The following is a 12,963-nucleotide window of genomic DNA, read 5'->3' as shown; positions in this document are numbered from 1 at the left end:
TATAACAGTCCTCGTGCATATTGCTTACCCATAGTTATTTATTTATTTTAAAGGCAATGAGTCAAATACATTTTTCAGACTTTATTTAGTATTATGCACATGTTGATTACATGCTACAAAAAAATTAACTGTCAAGAAAGTGTGTAGTGTTATATAATACAGTGGCACATGTTTATATACGATTCTGCTTCAGGTTTGTTTACTTCGCATCTTTCATCCAAATGGCATGTTATTAAAGATTAAAATACTTGCAATATTAAGAATTCCAACAGATTAACTAGATTTAACCACATCAGGTTTTAGTATGAAAGGCTGGGCTTGACTGAAATGTTAGATAGAAAATGCATTTCAACGGAGTTTAGTACACCTATGCAAAAATGCATCAAGAAAGAAAAACAGCCAAGGGTGCTCTTAGAATCCTTTAAGGTTACTCTAGTTCTAGGACAAGTAAACCACCTAACAATGGCTTCAAGTCTTTGTAATCACTAGCAAGAAAGGAGCAGTGAGAAAAAACAAACCAGAGGCCTGGTCCAGGAGTTCTTTAATGCCAGTGTGCTTAAAAAGACTCAAGTAGCTTGGTTTAAAATATGAACATTGTAACAAATGTGAGCGGTTTTTTTCTGTCATCCAAGAAAGACAGATTTATTCCATTTCCACTTCCATCTGAATCATTGTTGCATAGTTAGCGAAAGGGATTTTCCACATTACTCAGCAAAAACTGCTCAGAAATTCTTAATCCTGCCAAATTGATAGGTTCTAATTAGAAATGGACGTAATTACCTACATGACTATTTAAAATACAGCATATAAAGGCAGTCTGCATGATCCAACGGACCACCATGACTTATTTAAGCCACGATGGGCTGTGGCATATGCCAGCAGCCATTCTGAATAGTCAACAGCCAGGGGACTCGATTAGGCGAGGGTTAAACAAATCCTGCCTGGCACCCACCACAACCCACCCTGGCTTAAGCAACTTACAGTGGGCTGTTCTGATAATGCAAATCAGGTCGTTGTGTTTAATAAACATTCTTGCATTCCTACTTGAAATGCAGGTTCCATGACAAAATATGTAGTAGTTTGCAAGATAAACTACTAAATCAAAGCGAAGACATCCTGTGGATTGGAAGGGTATACGATTATGAAGCTGCTTGATAGAGTTAGACTGCCTCAGAGGATAAGTGACAAAGAAATTGGTAAACTTGCTTTAGAGACTCTAGCAGATCTCCACTATTAAATTCCAGTTCAGGAGCAGAGTAAAAATAACATCCCCAATGCAAATCCAATACAGCTCATGATAAAAACTGGTTGTGCTCATGACTTGCCAAAGAATCTGAGCAGCATGATCCAGACTGTGCAACAAGCACTCCCGGTGCCCAGAGCCAACATCATTTCCCAGCCTGAATGATCGGCGTAGTGAGCACCGTCACTAAAACCTGCAATAACATCCCAGAGCAGCAGTTGGTTGGATACGGAGGGACAAACATGAATCCTTAGGCCAGTTTTTTCCAACCTTGAGGCCGCTGATGTTGTTGGCCTACAGCTCCCATCATACCCGATCACTGGCCATGCTGGCTGGGGATGATGGGAGTTGGGTCCCTGGATGATGTTGGACTACAAATTTGGGAAAGGCTGCTTTAGGCAGTGCCTGAAAGCCCAGGAAAGCCCCCCGAGACCAGCTTTTTCAAAGTAAAGCAGTTGCACTCCATCAGCAGCAAAGGAACAGCACAGCCACTTCTGTGCTGCACCTCTATGGGAAGACTGTCTTGTGGTCTATTTTGTTGGGGGCCCTTTCATGGCAGACATGACTTCAGCGGTGGAATCTATCCAGTCCTTCCAACGTGGTTAAAATAACAGAATGATAGTCCATGATATGTGAGCATCTAATGGGACTCTCCAGAAAAGGCCACCTTTACAAACACTGCCCATGCAGCTACAATCCATTCTCATCCAAAAAGTATTTTGGGGGTTCAAAATACAAAGAAGGACTCGTTGCCTCTTGCTGAGCATCCTTTTCCTATAGGAACTGTGTCCAAAAGGATTTGGCAATGAACAGCCTGGGAAATATTAATAGAAAAATGTTGAATGTTCAAATACTGACTAAGGAAGCTATAAAAAAGCTCTTTTTTTGGCAAACTATATATTTCTTAGAATCAGTCCAGAATGATGTAAGTATTTCCATTAGTTTATTAAAAATAAGAACTTCATGAATCCACCCATCTGAATGTTTTACAGATGGAAACAAAACAGTCCCAAACAGCAATTTTTAGAAGAAAGGATTTGGCATTTCAGTTTAGGTTGACAATACTTGTCTTGCTATATTGAAAGAGTAGGAGTAATCATCAACTCATACCCTAACTCATATTAATGAAGTGTAATGCGCATAGTTCGCTGCAGTAGGAAGAAGGCTTAATAGTCCACCAATATTTATAGGTATTAATATCTACCTCTGGAGCTAAATCATCTACTTGCTATGGCTGTACTGCAGAGTAATTTCTGGAACCTTCCTTCTTGGGAGCTCTGGAGAATGACTGGTTTTGGCCCTGAACACATTCAAATGCTAGTTGATGTGCTACAGCTATCGCAGTATTGAGATACTCCATTTAAAAAAAACAAACACCAACCTGTTCTGTGCAATTTACTCATTATGCAACAAGCAGCTATGACACAGAAGTTAAAATACCAATCAAATCCAAATAGGGGGATGAACTCTGGTTAGCAAGTTGTGAGTTTCCTACTTAATTGTTCAGGTTTTCCACCTACAAAAGCCATGGGACTGGGAAAGCCAGAAACAAGAGCCTGCTGGGTGCTCTCGTCCTAGTGTGCGGGGGGGAGGGGGGGAGATGTGATGCCTTTGAAACACCTATGCTCCTGTGCTAGTTTGGCCACTTGGCACAAAAGCCATCGAGTTGCGTACCCTGAAAACACAAGCCTCTTTGAAGTGTTGGGTCCCAGGGCTATTTATGAATACCGGGATGCGTGCAGAAACAGCGCTGCTTCTGACATCTTTAGGAACAGTGTCTATTGCAGCTGCAGTGAAATGCCCTGTGCTTGTTCCCATCTGTAAGCAGAACAGTTGAGCCACACTCAGCTGAAGTCTTCCTCAGGATTCTGCTGATCGAGTAGCCGGACATGCGTGAATGGGAAGTGCCCTCGCCTGTTGTTGCACTCTCCTTCCCACTGGCCACTCATATTAATCTTGGTGACCTTTACCAGCTCCCCAACCTGTGGACCAAGAAGAAATGCATCACAGTTACACACTGCAAATGACCCTACAATTCTATAGACAGAGGAGCAAGCAGGCATGTTCCAAGAAAAGGGACCCTTTCCCAAAATGTCAAGGGCGACAGACAGCAGTGAGAATGGGCGAAGGAATCGTGAAAGGCCTGCGTGCCTTCTCAGCCAGACTCTTTCAACAAGCCAAAACAGCTTTCCTGAGGCAGCAAGCACAGCTGGTGGCTTTTTTTTCCTTCGACAGGCACCAGGAAGAGGTAACAAAATGCTCTACCCATCTCAGGTCCTGCTCAAAGGCCAGTGGGTCCATGGGAATCCCAGGGTGGTGGTGCTGTACAAATGTACAGTGCATTTGGCAGGCAGGCTAAAATCTCAACATGGAGGAGTCTGAGCCAGATCATGTCATTGCCTTCATTAAATCAATGACCTTTCAGCATAGATTTTGATGTACTACATCCAATGGCCTACAGAAGGGAAAGCCAAGCAGCCAAACACAAAGGCATACCAGGTTATGCAATTGGCTGCAGAGAGACATAGCTGCCAGAAAGGGAAATAATGCCTGTTGCCAGACCCCCTCATCACCTGATAGCGTATTCTACTTCGTGAACGTCAGAAAGAGGACTGATAATATCCCAGAGCTTCTGAGTAGAATAATATTCTGGAAATTAGAATATTATTCTCGCTTTTCAGGGACAGAACAGCAAATGATAGAAGTCATGATTCATTGTATTTTCAAAACTGTAGCTATTTGCACTGCAATAGGACAACAAGGGACTGTTTGAAAAGTTTCATTCTAACTGGCACTGAATTGTGGTTATGAGATAAAGATGGACACATATCATAACATTCCATGTACACAACGGGGACAATTCAAACCACCCAGCAGGGCTTAGGAAGCACAATCAGATCTGTCCTCCCATCAATATTAGCTGAAGCAGTAACACTGTCAATAAGGCAGGTATCTCTAAAATCAGCTCTTTATCAGTTACTGGGCCTGCTTATCAGCCTGAACAAAGAGACACTCCAGAAACAGCTGTCCAACAGACATGCACAGAGCCACTGGCTACCCCAATCATCACCTCACACCAGGGAAACAGGACTCAGTATAAGGAGACAGTACAACTTATTGCATTGGACTCAGTATAAGGAGACAGTTCAACTTATTGCATTAGGCAGCAGTGCCTGGGACAGACTGGTTGCCGCAGCAACCTGTTCGCTTTAACTTCATATCAAACCAGCTCTTTCAGAAGGTATATGTGGATGTCAGGAACTACCTGTGCAGAGTAGTCCTCACACTTTTGGGTACACAAGCAAGCAGAATGAAACAGCTTAAAGCTGACTATGGGACACTTAAGACCGAACATAATCAATCTCTGGCCTTCTCATTTAAAGGGACAACTGCGTGTGGTTTCTGGCATGGGTGGATGCTCTCCACCCCAGGACTGGAGAGAGAGAAGACCATGCCCTGGACTGAAGGGTCTTGACTAGCCACATCATGAACCAACATTCTAGTGAGGATTGATGGGTGTTAAGGCTTGATCAGCACTGTAGTCCCACCCACCCGGAGAGCATGGGTGTGCCCTCCTTCCTTCTCAAATAGGTTTTACACAAAAACCTGCATGACAGCACAACTGCTCTCAAATGAACTGCTCTCAAATGAGAAGATCCCTGGTAGATGCAAGGAATCTGAAACGGGAATCCACTTGAGCCCATCCCTTTCCACGACATGGTGCCCGTTATGTACCTCCAAAGCCAAGGCCGTCTTGTCGTAGGCATTAGGGACCCGCTTCTGGATAACCCGGGCAAAAATCGGGCCGTTCTGGAGGTTGGGGAGCGGAGTGTTGATGCTGGGCTGGGCATAGGGACCTGGCTCCAGCCCACCCAGTGGCGGTGGGAGCGGACTATCCTGGTTACCTCCAATTGGAGCAGATACAGAAGCAGAGGCAGGCCTGTACTTCTCGACGTAAGGAACAGGGATCATTCCTCTCTTGCCTTCACTGTCTTCTGCATTCCACCATTGCTCTTCTGGCTTTTCCCAGATTCTCAATATGTCTCCTTTTTTAAATGGAAGATCTTCATCATCATTGCCATTAAAGTCAAAAAGGGCACGCACATACTCAGCTTCTTCCTGCCTCAACTGCACATCACTGTTATGCTTAGATTTTGAAACAGGTTCTATCAAGGTTGTAGTGTCCAAGTAGTGTATTTTGTAGAACTCCAACAATGCTGGCAGGGAGTCAAACTCTTGATCACCTATTCGAAATCTAGAAGGATTCAACCCTGGGGGCAGGGGGGAGAGACAAAACTACAAATTACTCAGGTAACTGAGAACGTGGCAAAATAGACAACTCTGAGGGTAGTCTGCATTCCTCCATTAATAACCTGCCTTCCAGTCTGCAATTTTCTCTTAATTATCTATTATTATTATATTTATTTATACCCCGCCTTTTTCCCAGTACTGGGACACAAGGTGGCTTACAAACATTAAAACATATACAGTTAAAACATATGAAAATATACAAAAGTGAACATATAATTACACAATAGAATTAAAATGGTTAAAAACATTGAAACAGCATTTTAAAACAGCATTTTAGCAGCTTACCCCCAGGTTCTAACTATGTCCCAAAGGCCGGCTGGAATAAGAATGTTTTAGCCTGCCTCCGGAAACACATCAAGGTGGGGGCCATCCCAGCCTCCCTGGGAAGGGCTTTCCACAGCCGTGGGGCAGCCACTGAGAAGGCCCTCTCCCAGGTTCCCAACAAACTTGCCTGTGACAATGGTGGGAATGAAAGAAGAGCCTCCCCAGAGGATCTCAGGACATGGGCAGGTTCATAAGGGAGGATACAGTCTTTCAGATAACCTGGACCGGAGCCATATAGGGCTTTATAGGCCATAGCCAGCACTTTAAATTGTGCCCGGAAAGATTTCTTTTTAAAAACCCCAACTCTTTTGCAGTAATGCAGCTATTAAAAGTATTTATACCCCTTTCCTCTTGGTAAAATCATGACTGCGTTGAACAATTACATAGCTCCACTCCTATAAAGCCTAGCTACCCAAACATGACTTGGGAACTACGACCCTCAAGGCTCTGGTCCAAATCCTCTTCACCAGTCAGTGTGAAGGGCTGGCAGCTAAGAAAGAGCTTATTTATCTCCATGGCCTCCTATAGGGAGGAGCTGATGTCAAGTGTGGTGGAGCCAGGCCCCTTAGTCCTTCAAGTGCACAACTGGGTGTAAGGGCAAAGAGGTTACATGGCAGCGTCCATCCACTGCTGTGGAGCAGCAGTTGGCCACATGTTGTGCTAGCTGAAGCATTCAGACATAATCCACCCACATTTCTATAACGCATCACATCCTGACAAGCCTGGGGCAGCTTCATTTTTTTTTTTTATAGCAATCAAGCTAAACTTACATGGTAGCATCCTTACCCCTCCCATCAAAGCCACCAAAAGAAGGTTTTGCAGTGCCGTCAGCAAACAGTTGCAAACCTTCTCTGCAAGCCTGGGTTGCTGTTAAAAGCAGCACCTTAGGGACCAGTTCTTCCTGCAGACATACACACTCTGGCTCCCTGAATTGGTGCACAGGACGACTTTAGCCTTATGTCTACATCATGGGCGGGCGAGGACAACAGAAAGAACATACAGAAATCTGCACGCAAACCAGTTATCTTAGAAGGTGCCATAGGGCAGGCAAGAACAGAGACTGCTCTTCTGGAAGACTCTCCAGCGTTCGGGATCTCAAAGGTGCTACATGGGTGCTCCCGAAGAACCACCATCATCAAGCACGGAGGAAGCGACGGAGGCTCCAACAGCAGCACCCTCAGATCATCCAAGCTGGGAAGAGCCAGCGAAGAACAGCAGCAGCAACAGCCGCCGCCGGGACTCCCAGGGAGAGAGCGTCGGGGCCGCGTCCTGCCAGGCGCAACTCCGCGTGGACCCACCCGCCCCGCACACGCCCTGCTCCGGCGACTGGGGGCGGCGAGAGGCGGCGCATCGAGGGGGGCCCGGAGGCCACTGGTCCCGGGACTGGGCAGGGCGGCCGCCGCCCCCGCTCCCTCCTCCTCCGGGGCCGACGGAGAGCGGCGCCGCGGGAGCGCAGGCTGGGGGGCGCGCGGCGGCGACTCCCCTCCCCTCGCGCTCTCGGGGAGACTCACCCGGGGGCGGCGGCGAGGCGGCTCCTGCGGCGGCGGACCCGCCGTGGCTGTTGACGATGTAGTGGGAGACGCGGGAGCTCTCGGAGACGGAGAGCACGAAGTCGCCCGGGATGGTGCCGGAGTCGCGCACCAGGAAGGTGCCGTGGCGCTGCCCCTGCAGCAGCCCCACCGCCTCGGCCCGGCTCAGCCGCCCCCAGTACCAGCTCGCCTGGTCCTCCGCGTCGAACTGCCCCGCCATGGCCGCGGCGCCCGCGAGGGGCGGAAGCAGGGAGCGCCGGGGGAAGGCTCGGGCGGGAGGCCGCCGCCGCCGCCGCTGCGAGGCCCACCGGGCCGCCCCTCCTGCTGCCGCCGCCACCCTCAGCCGCCCAAGATGGCGGCCGCCGCGCCTCACCGCCCGGAAGTGACGCCCGGCTCGGGCGGAAGCCTTCGGGGAGGGCCGGGCGGCGGCCGGATATGTGTCATCCTCCCGCGCCGCGGAGGGCGGCCTCGAGCTCGCAGCCCAAGAGTGACAGCTCCGCGGCTTTGGGGCGGGACTCCAGGCCCCTCCCCGCAGCCCAGGGAGCGAGGCGCCGCTACTCCCGCGGGCCTGGGTCGCGGCGGGGGCCAGTCGTGCCCCCGCAGGTCGCCCCCTTCCTCCCTCCGTCCGAGCGGGGGCTGCCTTGGCCCGACGCTGCAGGAAGCCCTGCGAGACTTGAGCTTGAGGGGCGCCGCGGCCGCAAGGCCGGCGGGGAGGGGGCCGCCTTTCTTAACCAGTGGCGCAGAAAACGCATTCTGCCCATGCTCAGCGGCAGTCGCAACCGCTCCGTGTGGTCTTGGGCCCACCGATGGAGGCAGCCCAAGCAGGAGGCGCGCCCTCGCCCGGTTTCCGCCCCCCGCACACCTGCCGCATTCAGGGAGGAGCGCTCAAGTCCGAGCCTGAGAGTGGCCGTTTAGCCCCATTTCCAAAAGCATCCAGCTCAGGGGGATCATCCTGACCCAGCCTCTCTGGACATCCCCAGACATGTACGGGTGGAAACGCTGTGTTCAGAGCCACGTGAAATTACTGGACTGGGTTCCAGAACATCTGGGTGGTTTCTGATTTCAGTAAGTTTTCCTTCCCTCTCCCAGGTCAGGAGTAAAAGCTTTCCAGAGAAATAGGTGGGGAAATGCAAGAGTGTAAGCTGTGATTAGGCAGCAAGTATCATCCCGCAAAAACAAAAGATGCCAGTAAAGAGAATTCTTTCCAACTTAGGTCTTATTCTGTGTGAGACATTTTAAAAACATTTTTTGGCTTTTAAAATTATGTATTTTAATTATGTATTTTAAATTACGTATTTAAAATACATTAAAATTATGTATCTTAAGGGACTGCGGTGGCTTAGTGGTTAAGACGCTGAACTGCAGACTGGAAGGTTGGCAGGTCAGCAGTTCGAGACCCGAGTGCTGCGTGACGGAGTGAGCTCCCGTCTTCAGTCCCAGCTCCTGCCAACCTAGCAGTTTGAAAGCAAGAAATTGCAAGTAGATAAATAGGTACCGCCTCGGCGGGAAAGGTGACAGTGTTCCGTGCGCCTCGGTGTTCAGTCATGCCGGCCACATGACCACGGAAGCGTCTTCGGACAGCGCTGGCTCTTCGGCTTAGAAACGGGGATGAGCACCGCACCCTAGAGTCGGACACAACTGGTTGGGGACACCTTTACCTTTTTTATCATGGGTCAGCTGTTGATTTAAAAGCGAGCCAATTTTGCAAGAGCTTTTGAAGTATATTAAACTATGCAGAAAAGGGAAGTGTGTGTTACATGGGCTAGTTTTGACTGGAAAGCCATACCAGTTTCAGCCCTCCTTCTGACCAGTAATATCTACAGTCGCATACACTACAGGGCTGTTGCAAGCCCCCCCCCCCCAGCATCCCTAACCAGCACTGTATGAGTAACAGTACTGGACAACAGCACTCTGACTCCCAGTCTCCATTAGGAGTGTCATAGCACTAGAATGCATTGCAGCATTGTTGTAAAATTTATTTAAAGTATTTATAAGCCACTTTTGGAATATACTCTCCAAAGGCAGCACACAACAAAAACATAAAACCATGTTTAAGGCAACATACAACAACCCCCCAACAAAAACATCATAAAACCATGTTTAAAACTCCCTCATCCTGATCTACAATCTGCAATTTATTACTGGACTACAGTGCAGGACAGTTGTAAGTCATTGCCTTCTAGTCAAAACCCACTCCGACCTGTGATATTGGCCAAACATTTGCAGGGAGATTCATGTGGTACTTACATCATATTTTTGGCACCAGGCAAAGACTTTGAGACCTAGTTCTAGATTTTTATGGTTGTTTTACCTAGTTGTGTGCTGTTTGTTGTTTTGCATTGTATTTTATTGCATTGTATTTGATTGTTTTATATAGTTGCATTGTGTTTAATTTTTAACTGTTCGTATGACATTTTAGTATTTTAACTGTTTGTAAATAGAGCTTCAGCTATTGGGTGGTATAGAAATAAATAAATAAATAAATAATCCACCATTGGTTATTGGCCAGATTAAAAATATAATAAATAAGACAAAGTTAGAACACAAGTTTCTCTCTCTGTCAATACCATTTCTTTGGGGTGGGTATCCTGGAGAGCAGTAAGAGCTGTGCTGAAATCCTGGAGTTGTCTATTGTTTCTGTGGGCAGTTCTCACTGGAGTCTGCTCTGGGGACATTTAAGAACAGGTTCTCAACTAGAACCTCTTCCTACTTAGTCTACTGCCACCTTGTGGTCAAAGACTAACTCATACTTGCACCCCCTTTTTAAGGCTTACCTCTCTGCTGCCACCTCATGTCAGAACCATGAAATTGCACCCCCATTTGCTCTCTGTTGGCATTACAACACAGACCAAGCACAGAACCCATCCTGTCATGGCTGACAAATAAGGTTCATTGTTCTACAGTTAAGTAGTTGTAGTGCCATCATGATTTTTAACATGTTTTGTTTTAACAGCAAGAGGGGAAGAGAGAGAGAACAGCTCACTCTTTCTTTGCTTCTGGTCTTACTCTGTTGTTGTGCTAGGGATTCAGCAGATACACCTTTTCTTGTTCTTGCACAACATATTTTACTTGCTCAAATGCCTCCTAGTAAAGATGAGCATCTGCAGTGAAAATAAATGTTCCTCAAAACACATTTTAATAGCAATATTGGAGTTTGTACTCTTCAGAATTGGTAAGAGGTGTGGCGAAAACCAGGCAGATCTAAGTGTGGGGAGATGGAGGCCTTGAGGAAAGTATGCAGACAAGGTCTGAAAACAGGTGATGCAAAACCCCTTGTACCAGTTGCAGACACTACCTGGATTATTAAAGTCAACCTGAATGCTTACAGGTAGCCTTTACAAGTGCGTAGAACCAACCTATACAAGATAGAAGCCTGCTCCTGAATGCTGAAGTTCAAAAGAAACATTTCAGGAATGCAAATCATATAGCAACTTGCATGTAAAGTAGGAGTTACACTTGCCAACTGGCCAAAACTCAGCATCTGAAGCTTTTCAGAGCAATATATTCACTTCTCTGCAAGAACCCTCAGGGTTTTCCCCAGCCCCTCCCTCAAGGACTCACTTGTTCAGGTCTATTTCATACGTCTGCATGTGAGGTTTCTCTCCGGGGTTGGCTGGGTTCCACCAAAACAATGCAAACTTTTTGACGTGTGCCAAGGCCGCTGTGGCTGGTGCCACTGCTGTGGCTGGTGCATGGGCTCTGTGGCAGACCTGCAAGGAATAAGATTCTCCTTTTGCGGCTGTCTTGAGGGCAGGGCAGGCTTATTGCCTATGATTCTCAGAGAATGCAGCATCAGCATTTGTTGTTCTTTCGCATTGTGATATTTGGGGCATGTAGCCTTGCAGTGACCCTGTGCATTTGCTCAATATTTTGCCTACTTTACACATGAGAGAAACTGAGTCAGAGAGCAACTTGTCCAATGTTATGTAATGAGGTGGGGCTGGAATCCAGATGCAAACCCAGATGGTGTGTGGGCTGCTGCCCCCTCTTAGTTCACAAAGTGGGGGGGTCTTCTCTGCTTCCCATCGCCGGGGGTGAGGTGGGTGGTGGTGGAGGGGATTCTTTCCCCCCATTTCTTCAGGGCAGGAACTTCAAGGTTTCCACAGAGTTTCAAAGTTGAGCTTCTGCTGCCTCCTCATGCCGGGGTGGGGGTGGGGTCCCAATCCAGCCCTCCAAGGTTCCTTTACAGCCAACCACCAATTGTCGATGGATTCCTGGTTTTTGTGCTTCCTTTTGCATCACCTGCCCTCCCCCACCCTTCCAAAAGTTTGAGATGCCTCTCCCGAGGCTTCCTTGCTGGCAGGAAGAGCTCTCAGCTGCTCCTTTTCGTAATTTCGTTCCCACCCCCCGCCCCCCGAGAGCTTTTCTTTAACAAAGTCGCCCCACCCCCCGGATGGAAGAAGCTCCGTTGCCCTACTCAGGGGGGACCCCACCCCCGTCCGCCTCTCCGCCCGCCCTGGGGCTTTGTGCGGTGGCGGCAGCAGTTCAAACGGGAATTCCTGCCACAGTCACCGAAGAAGGAGGGACAGCCCTGCTGCCCCCTCCTTGCTGAGGACTAGCACCACGCGCAAGCACTCAGCTGCACTTGGACGACCCACTTCAGCACTGTAGAGGCCCGCTGGGGTGGACGAACAGCCCGGAGTGCAAGAGACCCCTTTGCTCACCGGCAGGAGCCGCAGCGATAGGCCGCTACCACGCCCGCAGAAAGCCGCACAGCGCTAAGCCTACCACAGGCGCTACCGCCACCGCCATTTGGCGCCCTCTGAGTGACGCAACCCCTTCATGGATCACTGCCTTGTTGTGGCGAAGGGGCTTGCGTAACTCAGTGAAGCCATAAGCTATGCCGTGCAGGGCCACCCAAGACGGACAGGTCATGGCAGAGAGTTCTGACAAAATGTGGTCCACTGGAGAAGGAAATGGCAACCCACTCCAGTATTCTTGCCAAGAAAACCCCATGGAACGTATCACAAGGCTAAAAGAGATGACGCCGGAAGATGAGCCCCTCAGGTCAGAAGGTGTCCAATATGCTACTGGGGAAGAGCAGAGGGTATTTCCAAGTAGCGCCAGAAAGAGTGAAGCGGCTGGGCCAAACCCGAAAGGACACTCAGCTGTGGATGTGTCTGGTGGTGAAAAGAAAATCCGATGCTGCAAAGAACAATATTGTTTAGGAACCTGGAATGTCAGATCAATGAATCAAGGTAAGCTGGAGCTGGTCAAACATGAGATGGCAAGATTGAACATCGACATCTTGGGAATCAGCGAACTAAAATGGACAGGCATGGGCGAATTTAATTCAGGTGACCATCATATCTACTATTGTGGGCAAGAATCCCTTAGAAGAAATGGAGTAGCACTCATAGTCAACAAAAGGGTGGGAAAAGCAGTACTGGGGTACAATCTTAAAAATGATAGAATGATCTCAGTACGAATCCAAGGCAAACCATTCAACATCACAGTAATTCAAGTCTATGCCCCAACCACTGATGCCGAAGAAGCTGAGGTTGATCGGTTCTATGAAGACCTACAACACCTTCTAGAACTAACACCAAAAAAAGA

General features: G+C 48.3%; 1 protein-coding gene across 2 annotated transcripts; it reads right to left on the bottom strand.

Annotated features, from left to right (window-relative positions):
* Window positions 1-3: 3 nt before the first annotated feature.
* Window positions 4-7,791, bottom strand: CRK (CRK proto-oncogene, adaptor protein). 2 transcript variants are annotated; one of them, XM_084822669.1, is made up of 4 exons: window positions 7,428-7,729; window positions 7,278-7,286; window positions 4,979-5,522; window positions 4-3,225 (listed from the first exon to the last, which is right to left on the bottom strand). In XM_084822669.1, the coding sequence occupies exons 1-4, from the start codon at window positions 7,625-7,627 to the stop codon at window positions 3,088-3,090; spliced, it is 891 nt and encodes a 296-aa protein (XP_084678795.1). In that variant the 5' UTR covers window positions 7,628-7,729; the 3' UTR covers window positions 4-3,087. The 2 variants fall into 2 exon arrangements, with proteins under 2 accessions (XP_084678795.1, XP_084678794.1); XM_084822668.1 differs by lacking the exon at window positions 7,278-7,286 and having other exon boundaries at window positions 4,979-5,514; window positions 7,390-7,791.
* Window positions 7,792-12,963: the final 5,172 nt, after the last annotated feature.

Source organism: Heloderma suspectum, chromosome 16 (genome assembly GCF_057233095.1).
Source record: "Heloderma suspectum isolate Gila_16-S chromosome 16, 16-S_ref, whole genome shotgun sequence".
In the NCBI taxonomy this organism is placed as follows: Eukaryota; Metazoa; Chordata; class Lepidosauria; order Squamata; family Helodermatidae; genus Heloderma; species Heloderma suspectum.
Note: the sequence above shows the minus strand (reverse complement) of the source record. Positions and strands in the feature narration are given on the sequence as shown.